A 19,914-nucleotide genomic window follows, 5' to 3' on the forward strand; every position below is an offset into this window, starting at 1 on the left:
TGAAGACTTGTGCACCAGAACTTGCCACGCCCCTAGCCAATCTGTTCCAGTACAGCTACAACACTGGCTATGTGGAAAATTGCCCAGGTATATCCTGCACACAAAAAGCAGGACAAATCCAACCCAGCCAACTACTGCCCCATCAGTCTACGCTCCATCATCAGCAAAGTAATGGAAGGGGTCAGTAATAGTGTTATCAAGCGGCACTTGCTTAGCAATAACCTGTTCACTAATGTCCAGTTTGGGTTCCTCCAGGGCCACTCAGTTCCTGACCTCATTACAGCCTTGGCTCAAACATGGACAAAAGAGCTGAACTCCCAAGCTGAGGTGAGAGTGACTGCCCTTAACATCAAAGCAGCATTTGACAGAGTGTGGCATCAAAGAGCCCAAGCAAAACTGGAGTCAATGGGAATCAGGGGGAAAACTCTTCCCTGGTTGGATTCATACCTAGCACAAAGGAAAATGGTTATCGTTGTTGGAGGTCAGTCATCTCAGCTCCAGGGCATCACTGCAGGAGTTCCTCAGGATAGTGCCCTCGGCCCAACCATCTTCAGCTGCTTCATCAATGACCTTCCTTCCATCATAAGTTCAGAAGTGGGGATGTTAGCTGATGATTGCACGATATCCAGCACCATTTGTGTTTCCTCAAATATTGAAGCAGTCCATGTCCAAATGCAGCAAGACCTGGACAATATCCATGCTTAGGCTGACAAGTGGCAAGTAACATTCGCACCACACAAGTGTTAGGAAATGACCATCTCCAACAAGAGAGAATCCAACCATAACCCTTGATGTCCAATGGCATTACCATCACTGAATCCCCCACTATCAACATCCTGGGGGTTACCATTGACCAGAAACTGAACTGGACTAGCCATATAAATACTGTGGCTACAAGAGCAGGTCAGAGACTAGGAATCATGCAATGCATAACTCACCTCCTGACTCCTCAAAGCCTTTCCACCAGCTCCAAGGCACAAGTCATAAGTGTGATGGAATACTCCCCACTTGCCTGGATGAGTGCAGCTCACACAACACTCAAGAAGCTTGACACTGTCCAGGACAAAGCAGCCCGCTTGATTGGCACCACATCCACAAACATTCACGCCCTCCACCACCAATGTACAGTAGCAGCAATGGGTACCATTTACAGAATGCATTGCAGGAATTCACCAAGGCTCCTTCAGCAGCATCTTCCAAACCCACAGCCATTAACATCTAAAAGGACAAGGGCAGCAGATAGATGGGAACACCACCACCTGGAATGTCCCCTCCAAGTCACACCATCCTGACTTGGAAATATATCGGCATTCCTTTGCTGTCGCTGGGTCAAAATCCTGGAATTCCCTTCCTAACAGCACTGTGAGTGTACCTGCACCACATGGACTGCAGCGGTTCAAGAAGGCAGCTCACCACCACCTTCTCAAGGGCAACTAGGGATGGACAATAAATGCTGGCCCAGCCAGTGAACCCTACATTCCGTGGATGAATAGAAAAAGAATTGGACAGAAACACCTGGAAACTGTACCTGCTAGTTGTAAAAAAAAAAAAATCAACAGAATAAGCTGGGAAATTTGCCTCATCATTTCTACTAAAACAATTCACACTTCAACAGAATCTTTGCACAATGAACAGGAACAAAGAAATAAGTCAGTGGGAGCAGAGGCAAAGTGGAGTAGGGAGCGGGAAAGGGCAGAGGAAGGGAGAAGAGGAAAAGGTATTGTGGAAGGGGAAGTGGGGGTAGCAAGTTGGATGGGGAAGGACAAGAGGGTAGGGAGAGAAGTCGGTGGGACGGCAGGAGAATTAGAGGTGGGGGAGAAAGGGGAGTTGGGGCAAGGGGAGAGAGGTGCGTTGGGGCAAGGGGAGAGAAGAGGGGGAGATGTGGAGAGAAGGGAAGGGGGCATGCAGAAAGGGAGGAGTGGGCAGGGGGAGATAGGGGAGCGGGCAGGCAGGGAAGGGGGAGCGGATTGTGGGGGAGGCGGGGGGAGTGGCAGGAACAGGGGAGGGGGAGAGTGGGGGAGTGGGTGGAGAGAGAGGTAGGGGAGTGGGAGAATAGAGAAAGAGGGGGAGAAGAAGGAGGGGAGAGGGGGAGTGGAGGGAGAGTGAGGGATGAGGGGAGAGAGAGGGGAGAGGGGGAGGATGAAGGGAGAGAGCGAGAGAGAGAGAGAGAAAAGAGAGAGGAAGGAGAGATGGAGGAGTAGGAGGGAAAAGAGAGAGAGAGAGAGACAGAGAGAGGTGGAGGGGTGTGGGGGAAGAGAGGAGTGCAGGGGAGAGAGATATGAGGAGGGAAGAGAGATGGGGAATGGGAGCATGGGGAGTGTGTGTGGAGTGAGCCAACGAGGGAAAGAGAGGGGAGTGGAGAGCAGATGGAGAGAGGGGAGTGGGGAGGGGTGGGAATGGGGCAGAGAAGGGGGAAAAGGGGGGGAGAAAGAGAGAAAGAAATAAAGAGTAGGAGAGGGAGGAGTGGGGGTAAAAAGCAACAGAGAGAGGTGGGAGTGGGGGAGAGAGAGGAGGAGTAGGGGGAGAGACAGAGAGAGGGGAGTGGAGGAAGAGAGGGTGGGTGTGGGGGCAATGAAGGAGAGGGGATTGGGTATAGGGAGGGGGAGTGAAGGAGGAAGAGGGGAAGGGGTGGGGAGGAGAGAGTGAGAGATGGGTGAATGGGGGACGGGGGGGTAGAGAGGGGAGTCGGGAAGAGGGAGGGAGAGAGAGCGAGAGAAAACGAGAGAGGGAGGAGTGGGGGAGAGAGGGGGGGAGCGGGGGAGAGAGGGAGAGCGAGCAAGTGAGAAGAGTGTAGAGAGAGGGGGGAGTTGGGGGAAAGAGGAGAGAGTGGGAGGAGAAGGGAGAGTTGGGCGAGAGAGAGAAAGAGAGAGACAGAGAGGAGAGGGAGGAATAAGAGGGAAAAGGGAGAGGGGAATGGGGGGTAGGGAGGAGAGAGAGAGAGACAGAGACAGAGACAGAGAGAGAACGAAAGAAAGACAATAGAGGAGAAGAGAAAGAGGCAATGGGGGTGTGGGGAGAATATGAGGACTGGGCCAACAGGGGAAAGAAAGGGGAATAGGAGGGCAGACAGAAAGAGGGGAGAGGGGGCAGAGAGGGTGGGGAGCAGGGGGAGAGAGGGAGAGGAGCGGGGGAGACGAGCGAGAGGGGATTGGGGAGATGGAGGGAAGGGAAGAGAGGGGAAGGAGTGGGAAGGAGAGAGTGAGAGATGGGTGAATGGGGGACGGGGGGGAGAGAGGGGATCGGGGTAGGGAGAGCGAGAGAGCGAGAGAAAGTGAGAGAGAGAGCGGGAGAGAGCAAGAGAAAGCGAGCAAGAGAGAGCGAGAGAAAGCGAGTGAGAGAGAGGGGGAGTGGGGGAGAGAGAGAGGGGGAGTGGGGGAGAGAGAGAGGGAGTGGGAGAGAGAGAGGGGGGGAGTGGGGGAGAGAGAGAGGTGGGGAAAGGGGGAGAGAGAGAGAGGGGGAGTGGGGGAGAGAGAGAGGGGGAGCGAGTCAGCGAGAAGAAACAGAGAGAGGGGAGTGGGGTGGGAAGAGAAAGAGGGGAATTGGGGGAAAGAGGGGGACTGGGAGGAGAAGGGAGAGATGAATGAGAGAGAGAGAAAAGAGAGAGAGGGAGGAATAGGAGGGAAAAGGGAGAGGGGAATGGGGGAGAGGGAGGAGAGAGAGACAGACAGACAGACAGAAAGTAGGGAGAACAGAAAGGCAATGGGGGTGTGGGGAGAATATGTGGAGTGGGCAAACGGGGAAAGAGAGAGGGGAGTGGGAGGGCAGACAGAGAGAGGGGAGCGGGGGCAGAGAGGGTGAGGAGCGGGGCCAGAGAGAGAGGAGAGTGGGGGAGATGAGGGAGAGGGGATTGGGGAAGGGGAGGGAAGGGGAGAGAGGGGAAGGAGTGGGGAGGAAAGAGTGAGAGATGGGTGTATGGGAGACAGGGATGGAGATAGGGGAGTCGGGGGGAGGGAGAGAGAGAGAGCGAGAGAAAGCAAGAGAGAGAGAAGGGGAGGTGGGGGAGAGAAAGAGGGGCAGTGGGGGAGAGAGGGAGGGGGAGTGGGGGAGAGAGAGCAAGCAAGCGAGAGGAGAGAGGGGAGTGGGGTGGGAAGAGAGAGAGGGGAGTTGGGGGAAAGAGTCGGGAGTGGGAGGAGAAGGGAGAGTTGGGCGAGAGAGAGGGAGAGAGAAAAGAGAGATAGAGGGAGGAATAGGAGGGAAAAGAGAGAGGGGAGAGGGGAATTGGCAGGGAGCGAGGAGAGACAGAGAAAAAGAGAGAGAGATAGAGAGAGAGACAGAGAGAGAGACAGACAGACAGCCAGTAGGGAGGAGAGAGAGAGGCAGTGGGGGTGCGGGGAGAATATGTGGAGTGGGCCAACGGGGGAAAGAGAAAGGGGAGTGGGAGGGCAGACAGAGACAGGGGAGTGGGGCAGAGGGGTTGGGGAGCAGGGGCAGAGAGGGAAAGGGGAATGGGGAGGGGGAGGGAGCGAGCGGGAGGGGGAGAGCAGGGAAGAGAGAGTGAGAGATGGGTGAATGGGGTCAGGGTGGGAGAAAGGGGAGTCGTGGGGGAGGGAGAGAGAGTGAGAGAAAGCAAGAGAGAGCGAGAGAGAGAGAGAGGGGATAGTCGGGGAGAGAAAGAGGGGATAGTGGGGGAGTAAGAGAGGGGTGGGTGGGGGAGAGAGAGAGCGAGCGAGAGAGAGGGGAGAGAGAGGGGAGCAGGGTGGGAAGAGAGAGGGGAGTCGGGGGTAAGAGGGGAGAGTGGGAGGAGAAGGGAGAATTGGGCGAGAGAGAGGGAGAGAGAGAGAGAAAAGAGAGAGAGGGAGGAATAGAAGGGAAAAGGGAGAGGGGAGGGAGGAGAAAGAGAGAGAGGGAGAGAGGAGAAAGAGAGAGAGAGACAGATAGTAGGGGAGAAGAGAGAGGGCAATGGGGGTGTGGGGAGAATATGTGGAGTGGGCCAATGGGGGAAAGAGAGAAGGGAGTGGGAAGGCAAAGAGAGGGGAGCGGGGGCAGGGAGGGTGGGCAGAGAGGGTGGGGAGTGGGGGAGAGAGGGACAGGGGATTGGAGAGGGGGATGGAGGAGAGGGAGTGGAAGGAATGGGGAGGAGAGAGTGAGAGATGGGTGAATGGGGGACAGGGGGTGGAGAGGGGAGTCGGGGGGAGGGAGTGAGAGAGAGAGCGAGAGAGAGAAGTGGGGGAGAGAGCGCGAAAGAGAGATAAAGAAAAGATGGGGTAGAGTGGGGGCAGTGTATGTGGATTGATAGGAACAAGCCTTAATTTTCTTTCACGAGTTTAGTCACTATGTATAATAGAAGCACAGGAACTTGTGACCACTCAGAACCTTTGACTAGGGAGCAAGACAGTGCAGTGCTGCTTCATAAGTAGCTTATGATGGAGTGGCACATCTCAGATAGCAGGTTCTGGATTTTTGTGGTGAACTGCGCAAATGCGCTTTAACTGGCTGTCCAATTTGCACATTCTCCTAGGCCCCAGCCCTGTCGAGGATGCCATGCTTGTTCAATCTCCCACTGAGCATGCAAAAGCTGATAGAAATTTAACAGGCAAGGACAAGACCAATGAAAGGCAGGCACCATCTGTTTGTCAGGTATAGTAAATTCTTGCCTAATATTTTTCAGTCAGCTGCACCAATTTAATAAATTGCTTTATCTTCTAGCCTTTTCTGCACAATATTAATTCTAAAATACTTTCAAAAACTGGAACAAATTTCAAAAAGCTTGCCCAAAGTAAAATTTATGTTTTTTTTTTAATTGCCATGTGCGTTTAAGAGAGAAAGTTTTCTGACTGCACACTTACACTGCTTTTCTTTTATACTCTATAAACTTTATAAAGTTTATTAAAGACAGAAAGGAAGGCAGCAGCAAGGCAACTCTCCAACAACAAGGGTTGGAAAGTGAAAGAAAAGTGTCTTTTTTCAACTTGATGCTTCTTCAATTTAATTTTCTTTTCTTTTAAACCATCTAATTATCTCAGCGGTGGTAAAAACAAAATGCTGTGGATTCTTGAAATCTGAAATAACAGAAAATGCTGGAAAAACGCAGCAGGCCTGACAACATCTGCGGAGAGAGAAACAGTTAACGTTTCGAGACTGTATGACCCTTCTTCAGAGTTAAAAAGAGAATAGCTCTTTAGCTCTAAAGAAGGGTTATACGGACTCGAAACGTTAATTCTGTTTCTCTCTCCGCAGATGCTGTCAGGCCTGCTGCGTTTTTCCAGCATTTTCTGTTTTTATCTCAACTGCGGTTGTTGACTGGTAGAAAGGATAATGCTAGTCACTTAATTTCTAATGACTAACACCCAGAAAGAGGGCCAAAGTGTGCAATCAGAATTGTCTTACATGCACATAGTTTCTTCTTTAAAATAAATCAATTTAAATTTTACTTTGGTCAAGCTTTTTGAAATTTGTTCTAGTTTTTGAAATTATTTTAAGATTAATATTGTGCAGAAATGGCTAGTAGACAAACTGAGAGAAAGGAAAATAGGTAGTTTCTTTCTTAATTCTACTGCCTTTGAATAAATAGTTTAATTTTAAATAACATCTTGGTGGAAAAAGTTAGGAGGGAAGGGGAGAATCTCCAAAGGGAGAAGGCAGGGTGCAGGCTGTATTTATTGATTGAGGCTTAAAATTAGGTGAGTAATAGCTAAATAAAGAAGAAAAAGGAAGATATGATGTTGAGCACTTGAAAAGGACTATATTTACCTCCCTATCACCAGCCCAAATACAATCATTGCTGGCTCTATTGCCCATCACTACACCCACCGCCTGAAAAGAAAGGACAGAAAGACATTGCAGAGAAGGAGACAGGGAGATAGAAAATTAGCAAGGGCTAAGGGAGACAAGGAAAGAGGAAGAGAAGATAAAGGGAGAGACAGAAACGAAGAGGAGACCGAGGGCAACATCAACATGACAGCATCAAGATGGTAATCATTTATTTCAATTAACTATGTGCAATGTCACAGGTATGCCTAGGTTTGAGGACTTAAATTAAGTGCTACGTGTAAAGATAAGTACTTGCACAGGTTTGATGGTCCAAATGCACAATTTCCATAATATGACATTCTATTATTTTATTGTCATTCTAAACAGCAGATGTAATTTGAGTATTAAGGACTGACCTCTAATTTTGGAGTTAGATCCCAAAGACAAATTTGCCCATCATGACATCCTGTGACGATGGTTGCCAAATCATCCATCACCAGTAATGCTGAAATACAGTGTGTTGGAGCTTTGGGGCCCCACAGTACGATGGGCAACACCAGGCTATTTGCAGCCATTTTTGTTTTAGTCCTGTTTAAAAATAAAAACAAAATTTTGAAGCATGTGGAATATAGTACAATCAGGATGCAACAGCTGAACTATTCTATTTTATCACAAAGTTCTCAAAGCTTTACAACTGTTTCACCAGTTATTTGAACTCAAATGTATTTGGCAATTATAGACATGCAGTATGATGCCAGTAACTTTGGAAGAAACAAGTACTACTTCTGTACCAAATCAATAAAGTATTATACTTGACGGATTTATTGTAAAAATAGTATGAATAAGCAAATATTCTATTGCTGTCTGTACACATTTGTGTTATGTCTAGTTTCTCCCCAATTCATTTCTGGTTACAATGAGTAACAGAACTACCAAAAAGGTTCCAAATTCACCCATCTAGGACCCTCCACCCCTGCCTGTCCCTCCGTCCCCACCCCATCTTCCAATCCCAGCCCCAGCCGTATTTTCACTATAGCCCCTGACCTTCCCCTCTCCGGCGCTGAACGTTCAGTGCTCAGCAAAGGACTTAGTTTCATACCCTTACGCCCTCATCTCAATGAATTTCAGGCTCGGCACGATGTTGAACTCTTCTTCCGCCGCCTTTGTCTCCGGGCTCACTTCTTTGGGCAGGAGTCCTCTTCCCGTTCAACGGATCCTTTTACCCACCTCCAATATTCTCCCTCCACCTGGACCCCTCCCTCTGGATTCTTACCTTCTCTTGATCTTTTCATTGAGAACTGTCAGCGTTATATTAGTCGTCTCAATTTCTCTGCTCCTCTCACCCATTCTAACCTGTCTCTCTCTGAACTTACTGTACTCCGTTCTCTCAGGTCCAAACCTAACATTACCATCAAACCCGCTGACAAGGGTGGTGCTGTTGTTGTCTGGCGCACTGACCTCTACCTCGTGGAGGCTGAGCGTCAACTTGCAGACACTTCCTCCTACCTCTCCCTGGACCATGACACCATCACTGAACATCAAGCAATTGTTTCCAGAACTGTCAATGACCTCATCTCCTCTGGAGACCTTCCTCCCACAGCTTCCAACCTGATACTCGCCCAACCTCAGACGGCCCGCTTCTATCTCCTACCCAGAATCCACAAACAGGACTGTCCTGGCAGACCAATCGTGTCAGCCTGTTCCTGCTCCACTGAACTCATTTCTCGTTATCTTGACACCTTTCTCTCTCCCCTTGTCCAGTCCCTTCCCACCTACATCCGTGATTTCTCTGACACTTTACGTCACATCAACAATTTCCAATTCCCTGGCCCCAACCGCCTCCTCTTCACCATGGACATCCAATCCCTCTACACCTCCATCCCCCACCAGGATGGTCTGAGGGCTCTCAGCTTCTTCCTCTTTCAGGGGCCCAAACAATCCCCATCCACCACTACTCCCCTCCGTCTGGCTGAACTTGTTCTCACACTGAACAATTTCTCCTTTAACTCTTCTCACTTCCTCCAAATAAAAGATGTGGCTATGGGTACCCGAATGGGCCCGAGCTATGCCTGTCTCTTTCTGGGGTATGTGGAACATTCCTTGTTCCAGTCCTACTCCGGCCCCCTCCCAAAACCCTTTCTCCGGTACATCGATGATTACTTCCGAGCTGCTTCATGCTCTCGTCGGAACCTGGAAAATTTATTAATATTGCTTCCAATTTCCACCCCTCCATCATTTTCACATGGTCCATCTCTGACACTTCCCTTCCCTTCCTTGACCTCTCAATCTCAATTTCTGGTGATAGACTGCCCACCAATATCCATTACAAGCCTACCAACTCCCACAGCTACCTCAACTACAGCTCCGCACACCCCGCTTCCTGAAAGGACTCCATCCCATTCTCTCCGTTCCTTTGCCATCGCATCTGTTTTGATGATGCTACCTTCAAAAACAGTTCCTCTGACATGTCCTCCTTCTTCCTTAACCGAGGTTTTCCACCCACGGTCGTTGACAGAGCCCTCAACCGTGTCCGGCCCATCTCCCACACATCCGCCCTCACGCCTTCTCCTCCCTCCCAGAAACATGATGGGGTCCCCCTTGTCCTCACTTATCACCCCACCAGCCTCCGCATTCAAAGGATCATCCTCTGTCATTTCCGCCAACTCCAGCATGATGCCACCACCAAATACATCTTCCCTTCACCCACCCCCCGGCAGCATTCCATAGGGATCGTTCCCTCCGGGGCACCCTGGTCCACTCCTCCCTCACGCCCTACTCCTCAACCCCCACCTATGGCACCTCCCCATGCATACACAAAAGATGTAACACCTGCCCCTTCACTTCCTCTCTCCTCATCGTCCAAGGGCCCAAACACTCCTTTGAAGTGAAGCAGTATTTCACTTGCATTTCCCCCAACTTAGAGTACCACATACGTTGTTCCCAATGCGGTCTCCCCTACATTGGAAAGATCAAACGCAGACTGGGCAACCACTTTGCAGAACACCTTCGGTCTGTCCGCAAGAATGACCCAGACCTCCCTGTCGCTTCCCATTTTAACACTCCACCCTGCTCTTTTGCCCACATGTCTGTCTTTGACTTGCTGCATTGTTCCAGTGAAGCTCAACGCAAACTGGAGGAACAGCACCTCATCTTCTGACTAGGTACTTTACAGCCTTCTGGACTGAATATTGAATTCAACAACTTTAGATCTTGAACTCCCTCCTCCATCCCCACCCCCTTTCCGTTTCTTCCACCTCCCTTTTGTTTTTTCCAATAATTTATATAGATTTTTCTTTTCCCACCTATTTCCATTATTTTTAAACCTATAACTTTTATGCCCTTTTAGTCTTATTTCACCCCACCCCCACTAGAGCTCTACCTTGCGTGTCCTGCCATCCATTCCTAATTAGCACATTCTTTTAGATAATATCACAACCTTCAACACCTCTTTGTTCTTTTGTCTGTGACATCTTTTGATTATCTGCTCCTATCACTGCTTGCTTGTCCCTACAACCAACACCCCCCCTCCACTTCTCCCCACTCTAAACCAGCTTATATTTCACCCCTCTCCTATTTTACTTAGTTCTATTGAAGGGTCATGAGGACTCGAAACGTCAACTTTGTTCTTCTCCGCTGATGCTGCCAGACCTGCTGAGTTTTTCCAGGTAATTCTGTTTTTGTTTTAGATTTCCAGCATCCGCAGTTTTTTGTTTTTAATCCAAGTTCACACCCCAGTTTATCCTGTCAACTGATGTCAGTGGTACACCTAATAAAAGCAAAATGAATGAATCCAAACTTGCCCTCTTCTCCCAACACAATTTCCTTTTCTTGAAATTTGCTCCTGTGTGTCCTGATCCTAAACAAGGTGATCCCTCTTGCCCAGTTGCACTTACATCAGCACTTACTAAAGTTGCAAATGGTGCTGTTTAATCTCAAGTGATTACTTTGAGAGTTTTGCCCTAATTTGTATGGTTTCAGCATTGTCACCTTGCTGCCCATGATGTGTACTTAAGTGAGTCAACTTCCATGACATGGTCCACTTTAAAAGCTTCTCTAAGAACACGCGTTTGCAAGTTACTATCAAGTTTACAACTACAATCTTTGCTGCTTTAAATTTGCTTCTCATCATTCAATCCCTCCATTTCCACAATCATTCTAGCTGCACACACTGCATTGTCCAGAACTCTTTACACATTACTCTAAGTACGGACACACCATTGCTTTACAAAGCGGAGAGTCATCTCACTACTTTGGTTCAATATTGACCTTATGATACATCCCAACATCAGATTAGCTTTTAATATATCCCAACGTTATTGTCTGCCATTTCCACCACCAAACACATCTTCCCTTCCCCTCCCAGTATTTCAAAGGAAACATTTCCTTTTTGGCACCATGGTCATCACCTCCAACACCTGCTCCCTTTCTCATGGCACCTTCCACTGCAGTGTCGAGGCTGCACAACTGCCCTCTCTTACTTCCACCTTTTTCACCATCCAGTATACAAACACTCCTTCAAGGTGAAACAGCGATTTACTTATACTTGTTTCAATTTAGTATAGTGTTTGCTCTAACAAACCGCTGCAAGGTCACAAAAAAGGAATGAAACCAGATGGACCACCTGGCATCAACCTAAGCACCGGATACCACATGAACTGCAACAGTTCAAGAAGGCAGCTCACCACCACCACCTTCTCAAGGGCAGTTTGGGCAATAAATGCTAAGCCCACATCCCAGGAAATGAATAAAGAAAAAAAACTGAAATTAAGAAAACTCACTTTGAATTTCAGGGTATTGTGTGTTACTTGCCTGGGTCTTTTAAAATCTGCGCGTCTTCCTGTTGCCTTAACGAAATTGTAAAGTGTAACTGGAAGTCAGATTAAGTAGGGGATTTAGAAGTTATCACAGTAGTAATTTATAGATCTCTGCATGTGTTAAAAATCATTTCTCTTATTAATAAACATTGAATCTAGTTTTGTAAAATCCTATACGACTTGGTGATCTTATTACTACTGAATTCAAGGAATGCATCTAGAAATTTATATAAATTGCAAAACAAGTTTTGGCAGAGGTTTCAAGTCCCCCTTTGGGGTTTGAATGACTCAGCATTTACCATCGGCTATGCCATAACATAGTTGGGGGCTCTTTGTGGAATATACTTGAAATTCCTTGATTGGTTCGGAGTTGGTGAATCTTAAGGTTATGAGTACGAGAAGCACTTTGAATTTGGGAGTTGGTGTGAAGTTTTTTTAAATGGTGAGACAGCAATATATCTTTGGCAGTTGCTAAAACTTTGCCTGGGAGTTGAAGTTATAACTTTGGCTGGTTTACAAAAGGTAACTAAAGTTAAGTTAATGGAATTGGTGGATAAATTACAATTCGGGTTATCTGCAGATATAATTGAAGGTATAGCACAGCATTTAAAGTTGGAAGTGATACCTGACATTAGTGAGTCACAGCTTGGGGTAGTAAGGCTTCAGTTAGAAATAAAGAGGCTTGAATTTGAACAAGCAAAGAAACTGAGCAAACTTCAACTGGAGTCAAACGAAAACGAAAAAGAATTGGAAATGAAAGAACTGGAGCTAGAATCAGTCCAGGGTCAGAAGAAAAAGGACAGGGCATTTCAAAGGGAGCAAGCGGAAAGGCAGGAAAAAGGAAGCTGGAACTGGAATTCCAGGCTAGAGAAGGATAAAGAAAGAGGCAACGGCAAAAGAGGAGGTTAGTGGAGTTACAGAAGGATTTGCAAATGAAATATTTTTATCAGACAACTTATTCAGAAACAGAGGCAAAATGTATCCTAGAATGTTATTGCCTTAAGGGTAATGTTTTAATTAAAAAATGGAGACCTTATCATGCTTCAGCAAATGAAAGCTGGAAGGAGGTGCATCAGATTGCACTACCATTTGGATATAGAAATGATATTCTGAGGATAGCTTATGAAATTCCAATGAGTGGACATTTAGGGATTAGAAAGACACAGGCGAAGATACAAAAACATTTTTATTGGCTTGGATTGCATAGTAGTCAAATTCTGTAGAACATGAAACATATATCAGGTGATAGGGAAACCACAAACAGTGATTAAGCCAGCACCTTTAATTCCAATTCTAGCATTTAAAGAGCCTTTTACTAGGGTCATAATTCATTGTATAGGACCTCTCCCTAAGACTGTAAGTAGAAATCGGTACTTACTGACTGACAATAATGCGTGTGTCTACCAGGTTTCATGAAGTAATGCCTTTGAGAAATATTACAACAAAGGAAATTGTGAAAGAGTGAACTTTTTTTTTTACAAGATATGCAAGAAGTTTCTTTTTTAAAGAAATGCAATCAGCTCAGGGTCCAAATTTAAGCTGCTTAAGGAAGTAATAAACAGTTTTGGAATAAAACAGTTGAAGTCAACAGCTTATCATTCTGAGTCACAAGGGGCTTTGGAAAGATGACATCAACCTCTAAAAACTATGATGAGAGTGTATTGTCAAGATTATCCACAGGATTCAGATACAGGAATTATATTCTTGTTGTTTGCTATTAAGGACACTCCTAATGCATGGACTGGTTTCAGTCCTTTTGAAATGGTTAAGGTCATGAGGTAAGGGGACCACTGAAATTGATTCATGAGAAATTGGCAGATCAAAATTCAGATACAACTCGCCTGGGTTATGTATCAAATTTTAGAGAGAGATTGGACAGAGTTAGCTACGGAGCATTTAAAGGTATCACAGCAAGTGATGAAAGTGAAAGCATACAGGAAAACTACAGCTCATAGTTTTATTGCCAGGGAGAAAGTGCTAGTTCTGGTACCAGTAGAGGGTGATGCATTAAAGGCAAGGTTTAGTGGGCCTTACAGGATTGAAAAGAAATGGAGTCAAGTAAATTATGAAATAAATACTTCAGATAGAAGAAATAGGCAGAGGGTGTGTCATGTAAATATGCCTAAAAAGTACTTGGACAGGGATGAGGACCAAAAGGACATGTCAGTGGTGATAGATAATGAGAAAGAAGTAGAAATGCAGGATTCTGAAATTGATTTTCTTCTAATCAAACTGGATAATGAGGGGGTACTTGAAAATTTAAATGTAATGGTGATTTATCTTCCAGCCAAGTGTCAAAGTGATTTGGAAAAGCTATTGCAGTCACACAAAGATATTTGTGGAAATAAGTTAGAAAGGACAATTTTAGCTATACATGATGTGTCTGTAGAAGTTTCATCTTCGCCAAGGCAACATCCTTATAGATTAAATCCAGCAAAGTTATCACAAACACAGAAAGAAATTGAATTCATGCTTCAAAATGCTATCATCGAGTCTAGTGGCAGTAACTGGAGTTCACCTATTGTGCTGGTACCGAAACCAGATGGAACACAAAGACTGCACGTGGACTATGGAAAGGTGAATAGAGTGACAAAAGCGGATCCATATCCTATACCACAGTTGGAAGATTGCATTGAGAAAGTGGGACAATCAAAATTTATCACAAAGATTGATTTGCTAAAAGGATATTGGCGGAGAGAGCAAAGGAGATGTTGGCTTTTGTGATGCCAGATCGACTATATCAGTTTAAAGTTATGCCATTTGGTAAGAAAAATGCGCCTGCAACATTTCAAAGACTGACAAACAAAGTAATTGCAGGTCTGAGCAATTTTTAATGTTAATATTAACGGCTTGATAGTTTTCAGTCAGACGTGGAAGCAGTGTTTACAGCATGTGGAAGAATTATTTACTTAATTACAAGACGCTAATTTGGTGGGGAGCTCGGTCAGAAGTGAACTGGCAAAAACCCAAGTTACATATCTCGGCCACACCATTAGACATGGTATGGTGGCTCCAAGAGATGTGAAAGTCAAGGCTATCATGGATTTCCCAACACCTACAACAAAACAAAAAGTTTTGAGATTTCTGGACACGAGTGGGTTTTATCGGAAATTTGTACCAAATTTTAACAATGTGGCTGCTCCACTAACTCAGCTATTTAAAAAGAGCAAGAAGTTTCAATGGACACAGGAGTGTCAGAAGGCACTTGACAATTTGAAAACTGTATTAAGTATGACACCAGTTTTGGCAGTACACAATTATGCCAAGCAATTTAAGTTGGCTGTTGATGCAAGTGATATAGGTAATGGGGCTGTACTTTCACGAGATGAAGACACTGGAATTAAAAAATCAATAGCGTAATTTTCATGGTGGTTGAATGCACAACAGAGAAGATATTCTACGAATGAAAAGGAGACTGGATCTGGTGTTAGCATTGCAGCATTTTGAGACTAATGTTGCAAACAATTCGTCAGAAACAATTGTTTACAAAGTGGGTGAGGATGAGAGAGTGAACACCCCAATCCTTCAAAGTTTTTGGACAAATTTCGAGACAGAAGTCAAGGCTATTTAAACGGAGTTTATTATTGCAACCATTTCTTCTACAGATTATACATGTCGCGGGACAAGAAAATCAGATTGCAGATGCATTATCAAGAGTTTTAAGCTTAAAGGGAAAATTGGATGTTTAAAAACCTGGACACTGAACTGAAATGATTTCTGTTGATACAAAAGATTTGTATATATATTGTTATGTTAATGCATGCATCTGGTCACGTAATAGTCTAAGTATATCTAGGAGATAGTATAAATGGGTTACTAAAAATGAAGCCGTCTTTTTAAATTATGACGGTTCATTTTTAATAAGGAGGGAGTGTCAGCAAGATGTAATAATTGTCAATGTTATTGGAATTTATTGTAAAATAGTGGTATCTATGTGTGCAAGAGACTTAATTGGATTAAAGGCAGCTCGTCAGAAGGCTTTGATGTAAGCATGGTAAACATGAGGGAAGCTAAGAATGCAAGGTATTAAAGGACATTTGCATTTTTAAATGAACCAAAACTGGATTGTTTTCAAAGGAGGGGTGAAATGTGTCACCTAGCCAGGTGAAGTTTAGAAACAGTGTTTATTTTTACCGAAGATCACTGGTAAAATTTAGTGCTATGAGAGATTATCATCAGAAAGATAAAGTTCAAAGGCATAGGGAAACAATGGGGATTTGCATTCAAAGGGGAAAATATGTATAAAGGAGCAAAGACTGTGTGTAAGGGTAAGCAATTTTAAGTTCTAATAAGTGATAAAAGCCTTCAGCATCTATGCCTCAAGCTGCTGTTTTCGAAGAACTGAAGTTAAGAAAACTCACTTTGAATTCGACTGGCTCAGGGTTTCTTTTCCTGAATCTTTTAAAATCTGTGTGTCTTCCTGTTGCCTTGATGAAAGTGTAACTGGGACACAAATTAAGTAGCGGATTTAGAAGTTATCATTGTGGTAATTTGTAGGTCTATGTTTAAAATCATTTCTCTTATTTATACATGTTTAATCTAGTTTTGTAAAAACCTATAAGACTTGGTGGTCTTAGTACTACTGAATTCAAGGCACATATCTTGAAATTTATACAAACTGCAAAACAAATTGTGGCAGTCGTTTCAAATTTCTCTTTAGGATTTGAACAACCCAGCATTTGCTATCGGTTGTGCCATAAACAGTGGGGGAGTGGGGTGCGAGAAACTGAGTGTGTTGTGGGAGGGAACAGTGTGAGAGGCTGAGTGTATGGGGGGGTGGGGTGGGAGTGAGAGACAGTGCTAGGGAGATTGCAAGAGACTGAATGTGTGGGGCAGGAGTGCGAGAATCTGAGTGTTTGAGGAGGGTATTGTGAGAGACTGTGTTTGGTGGGGGGGGGGGGGGGGGGGGGGGGGGGGTGGGTGGGTGTGGCGGCGGGGGTGGAGTACAAATCTGCCTTGTGCACAGTTTCAGGTTTCTCACTCACTCTCATCACCGCCCACCAACATTTACACATGCACCCACTCTCAGTGGGTGAGGATGAGTGAGTGAACACCCTGACACCGGGAGTGAGCCAGACATAAACTCTGACCCTCCCACAATCTGGTCATTTTTATTAATTACTCCTTTTTAAAATTAACAATTTATTGCTATGACATTGCTTTTGCTCAGCAACTCTTTCTTTCCTTAAAACCCAACTTTTTTCTGAAATTCAGTTTATTGCTATGCCAAACCTTAAGTTTCTGAAATTTGCTCATTGGCCCCTTAAGTGAGTAAAATGTACAAATGTGGAAGGTTCTTTTAGGTGGCTTTGTCAGGCAGAATTCCTGGCCTTGGCCCAAGGACCTCAGTTGCAGATTGAGTCCGTTGAAGATACAGCAAAGTATTCCTGTATCCTGGGTATTAGTTCACTCTGTTGGCAAAATACAGGGTTCTTTCTGGAAATCAGACTTGGAGAGAGATGGGGGTCAAAGGCAGGCTGCTAGCCTGGAATCCAGTTTACTTAAGAGGTTGGACTGCAACTGTAACTAAAATTCAAAAGCTGCATAATTAAAAGAATTCAAACAGCTCAAGTCCCGGTCATATGACAGGGTGGCTTTAGGGTCAAGCTATTCAGCTAACAAGGCACCGTTGATAAAACCCACTGTGTTTTGAGCAGGTAACTGAAGAACCATCAGTAACACGTTGGTGATTAGGATTCCAGTAGCTCTGCCTTTGTCCAGCACTGACTGGTGCAGATGCCTTGTCACTAATCTTCGTATTGGTTGGCTGGAATGTTTATACAACGCAAAAGTGTTACATTCCAGGAGTTTGTTAAGTCAGCCTTTGTCCCATGTTTAAACTGCTCAGAAGCTTCCAGAACTACCATCATGTGGTCAGCTGGGGCTATTTTATCAGTCCAGCCATTTGTTCATTTAAAAAAATAAGAAGTTTATAAAGTAGCCAGGATGACATGTCTTCCGATCATGACCACATTTTCCATCACTTTCCAATTTTGACAAAAGGTCATTGACCTGAAACATTAACTCTGCTTCTTGAGTCCTGGATCATCCCTGATCTGAATATTTCCAGCATTTTCTGTTAATAGATCAGATTTGCTTTAATCATTGCCATTGAGCATTATTGTGAGAGCTTCAATTTATCATCAGCTCAAGACCACCAGATCACAGAACAGCACATTATCTTCTTTCCATTTAAGTAATAATCCTTTCTTGAATTTTTTCTCCCCATGTGCATCACTTTGCATTTACCTAAATGGTTCTCAATTCCCAAGTATATTCAAATCCTAGCCTGTTCAGCTTCACATTCATTATCTTTATATCATCCGCAAAGTTGATTTCCAAGCTGCAGATCATTTATCAGGACATTAAGCAAAATATTCCCTGAACCACTACCCTCATGGTTCAATCAGTCGACCAATTATGTGTCCATTGTAATGTAGTTCCACTGATTCCCACTTTCTTAATTTTCAAGGCCAGCTTTTCCAAAGAACTCAGTCAAATTCAATACAGCACCTCCACTGCCTTACCCAATCAAGCTACTTTATCACACCTCAAAGAAAACTAGGAAATACTATTGCTAAGACCTCCCTTCATGGACACATAATAGCTTTCATAATTTATTTTCATCTTGATGTTCCATGATATTATCTTCAATAAGATTATCTGTAACTTGAACTTGAATGGACATCAAACTCACTGGTTTGTGATTTGCAAGGATTTAGCTGAGAAACACCAACGCACATCCAAGAACCTCCACCTCTGCCTGTCACTCTGGCCCCATCCCGTCTTCAAATCCCAGCCCCGGCCACGTATTCACCATACTCCCTGACCTTCCCCTCTCCAATACTGAACGTTCAGTGCTCAGCAAAGGACTTAGTTTCATACCCTTGCACCCTCATCTCAATGAATTTCGGGCTCGGCACAATGTTGAACTCCTCTTCCGTTGCCTTCGTCTCCATGCTCACTTCTTTGGGCAGGAGTCCTCTCCCCGTTCAACGGATCCTTTTACCCGCCTCCAATATTCTCCCTCCACCTGGACCCCTCCCTCTGGATTCTTACCTTCTCTTGATCTTTTCATTGAGGACTGTCGGCATGACATCAGTCGCCTCAATTTCTCTGCTCCTCTCACCCACTCTAACCTGTCTCTCTCTGAACCTGCTGCACTCTGTTCTCTCAGGTCCAACACTGACAGTCATCCAACCTGCTGACAAGGGTGGTGCTGTTGTTGTTTCGCGCACTGACCTCTACCTCGCAGAGGCTGAGCGTCAACTCACAGACACTTCCTCCTATGTCCTATGTCCCCCGGACCATGACCTCACCACTGAACATCAAGCCATTGTTTCCAGGACTGTTAATGACCTCGTCTCCTCTGGAGATCTTCGTCCCACAGCTTCCAACCTCATAATTTCCCAACCTCGCTCGGCCTGCTTCTACCTCCTACCCAAAATCCACAAACAGGACTGTCCCGGCAGACTGATCGTGTCAGCCTGTTTCTGCCCCACGGAATTCATTTCTTGCTATCTTGACTCCATTCTCTCTCCTCTTGTTCAATCCCTTCCCACCTACATCCGTGATTCCTCTGACACCCTACATCATATCAACAATTTCCAATTCCCCGGCCCCAACCGCTTCCTCTTCACCATGGACGTCCAATCCCTCTACATCTCCATCTCCCACCGGGATGGTCTGATCGCTCTCTGTTTCTTCCTCGAACAGAGGCCCAAACAATCCCCATCCACCACTGCTCTCCTCCGTCTGGCTGAACTTGTTCTCACACTGAACAATTTCTCCTTAAACTCTTCTCACTTCCTCCAAATAAAAGGTGTGGCTATGGGTACCCTCATGGACCCCAGTTATGCCTGTCTCTTTCTGGGGTATGTGGAACATTCCTTGTTCCAGTTCTACTCTTGGCCCCTCCCACAACTCTTTCTCCAGTACATTGATGATTGCTTCGGTGCTGCTTCATGCTCTCATCTAGACCTGGAAAAATTTATTAATTTTGCTTCCAATTTCCATCCCTCCATCATTTTCACATGGTCCAATTCTGACACTTCCCTTCCCTTCCTTGACCTCTCTGTCTCAATTTCTGGTGATAGACTGTCCACCAATATTCATTACAAGCCTACTGACTCCCACAGCTACCGCGACTACAGCTCCTCATACACCACTTCCTGTAAGGACTCCATTCCATTCTCTCAGTTTCTTCGCCTCCATCGCATCTGTTCTGACGATGCCACTTTCAAAAACAGTTCCTCTGACATGTCTTCTTTCTTCCTTGACTGAGGTTTTCCACCCACAGTGGTTGATAGGGCCCTCAACCGTGTCCGGCCCATCTCCCGTGCATCACACCTTCTTCTCCCTCCCAGAACCATGATAGGGTCCCCCTTGTCCTCACTTATCACCCCACCAG

General features: G+C 45.5%; 1 protein-coding gene across 5 annotated transcripts in view; it reads right to left on the reverse strand.

Annotated features, from left to right (window-relative positions):
• The window catches only part of LOC121280757 (WD repeat-containing protein 7), a 767,874-nt gene that overhangs the window by 681,879 nt on the left and 66,081 nt on the right, over positions 1 to 19,914 (reverse strand). For all 5 annotated transcript variants that reach the window (XM_041192924.1, XM_041192931.1, XM_041192938.1 and 2 more), the window contains exon 3: positions 7,107 to 7,278. In XM_041192924.1, coding sequence (XP_041048858.1) covers positions 7,107 to 7,265 — 159 coding nt within the window. In that variant the 5' untranslated portion in view covers positions 7,266 to 7,278. The remainder of the gene's footprint in view (positions 1 to 7,106; positions 7,279 to 19,914) is intronic.

This window comes from Carcharodon carcharias, chromosome 1 (assembly GCF_017639515.1).
Source record: "Carcharodon carcharias isolate sCarCar2 chromosome 1, sCarCar2.pri, whole genome shotgun sequence".
Taxonomy (NCBI): domain Eukaryota; kingdom Metazoa; phylum Chordata; class Chondrichthyes; order Lamniformes; family Lamnidae; genus Carcharodon; species Carcharodon carcharias.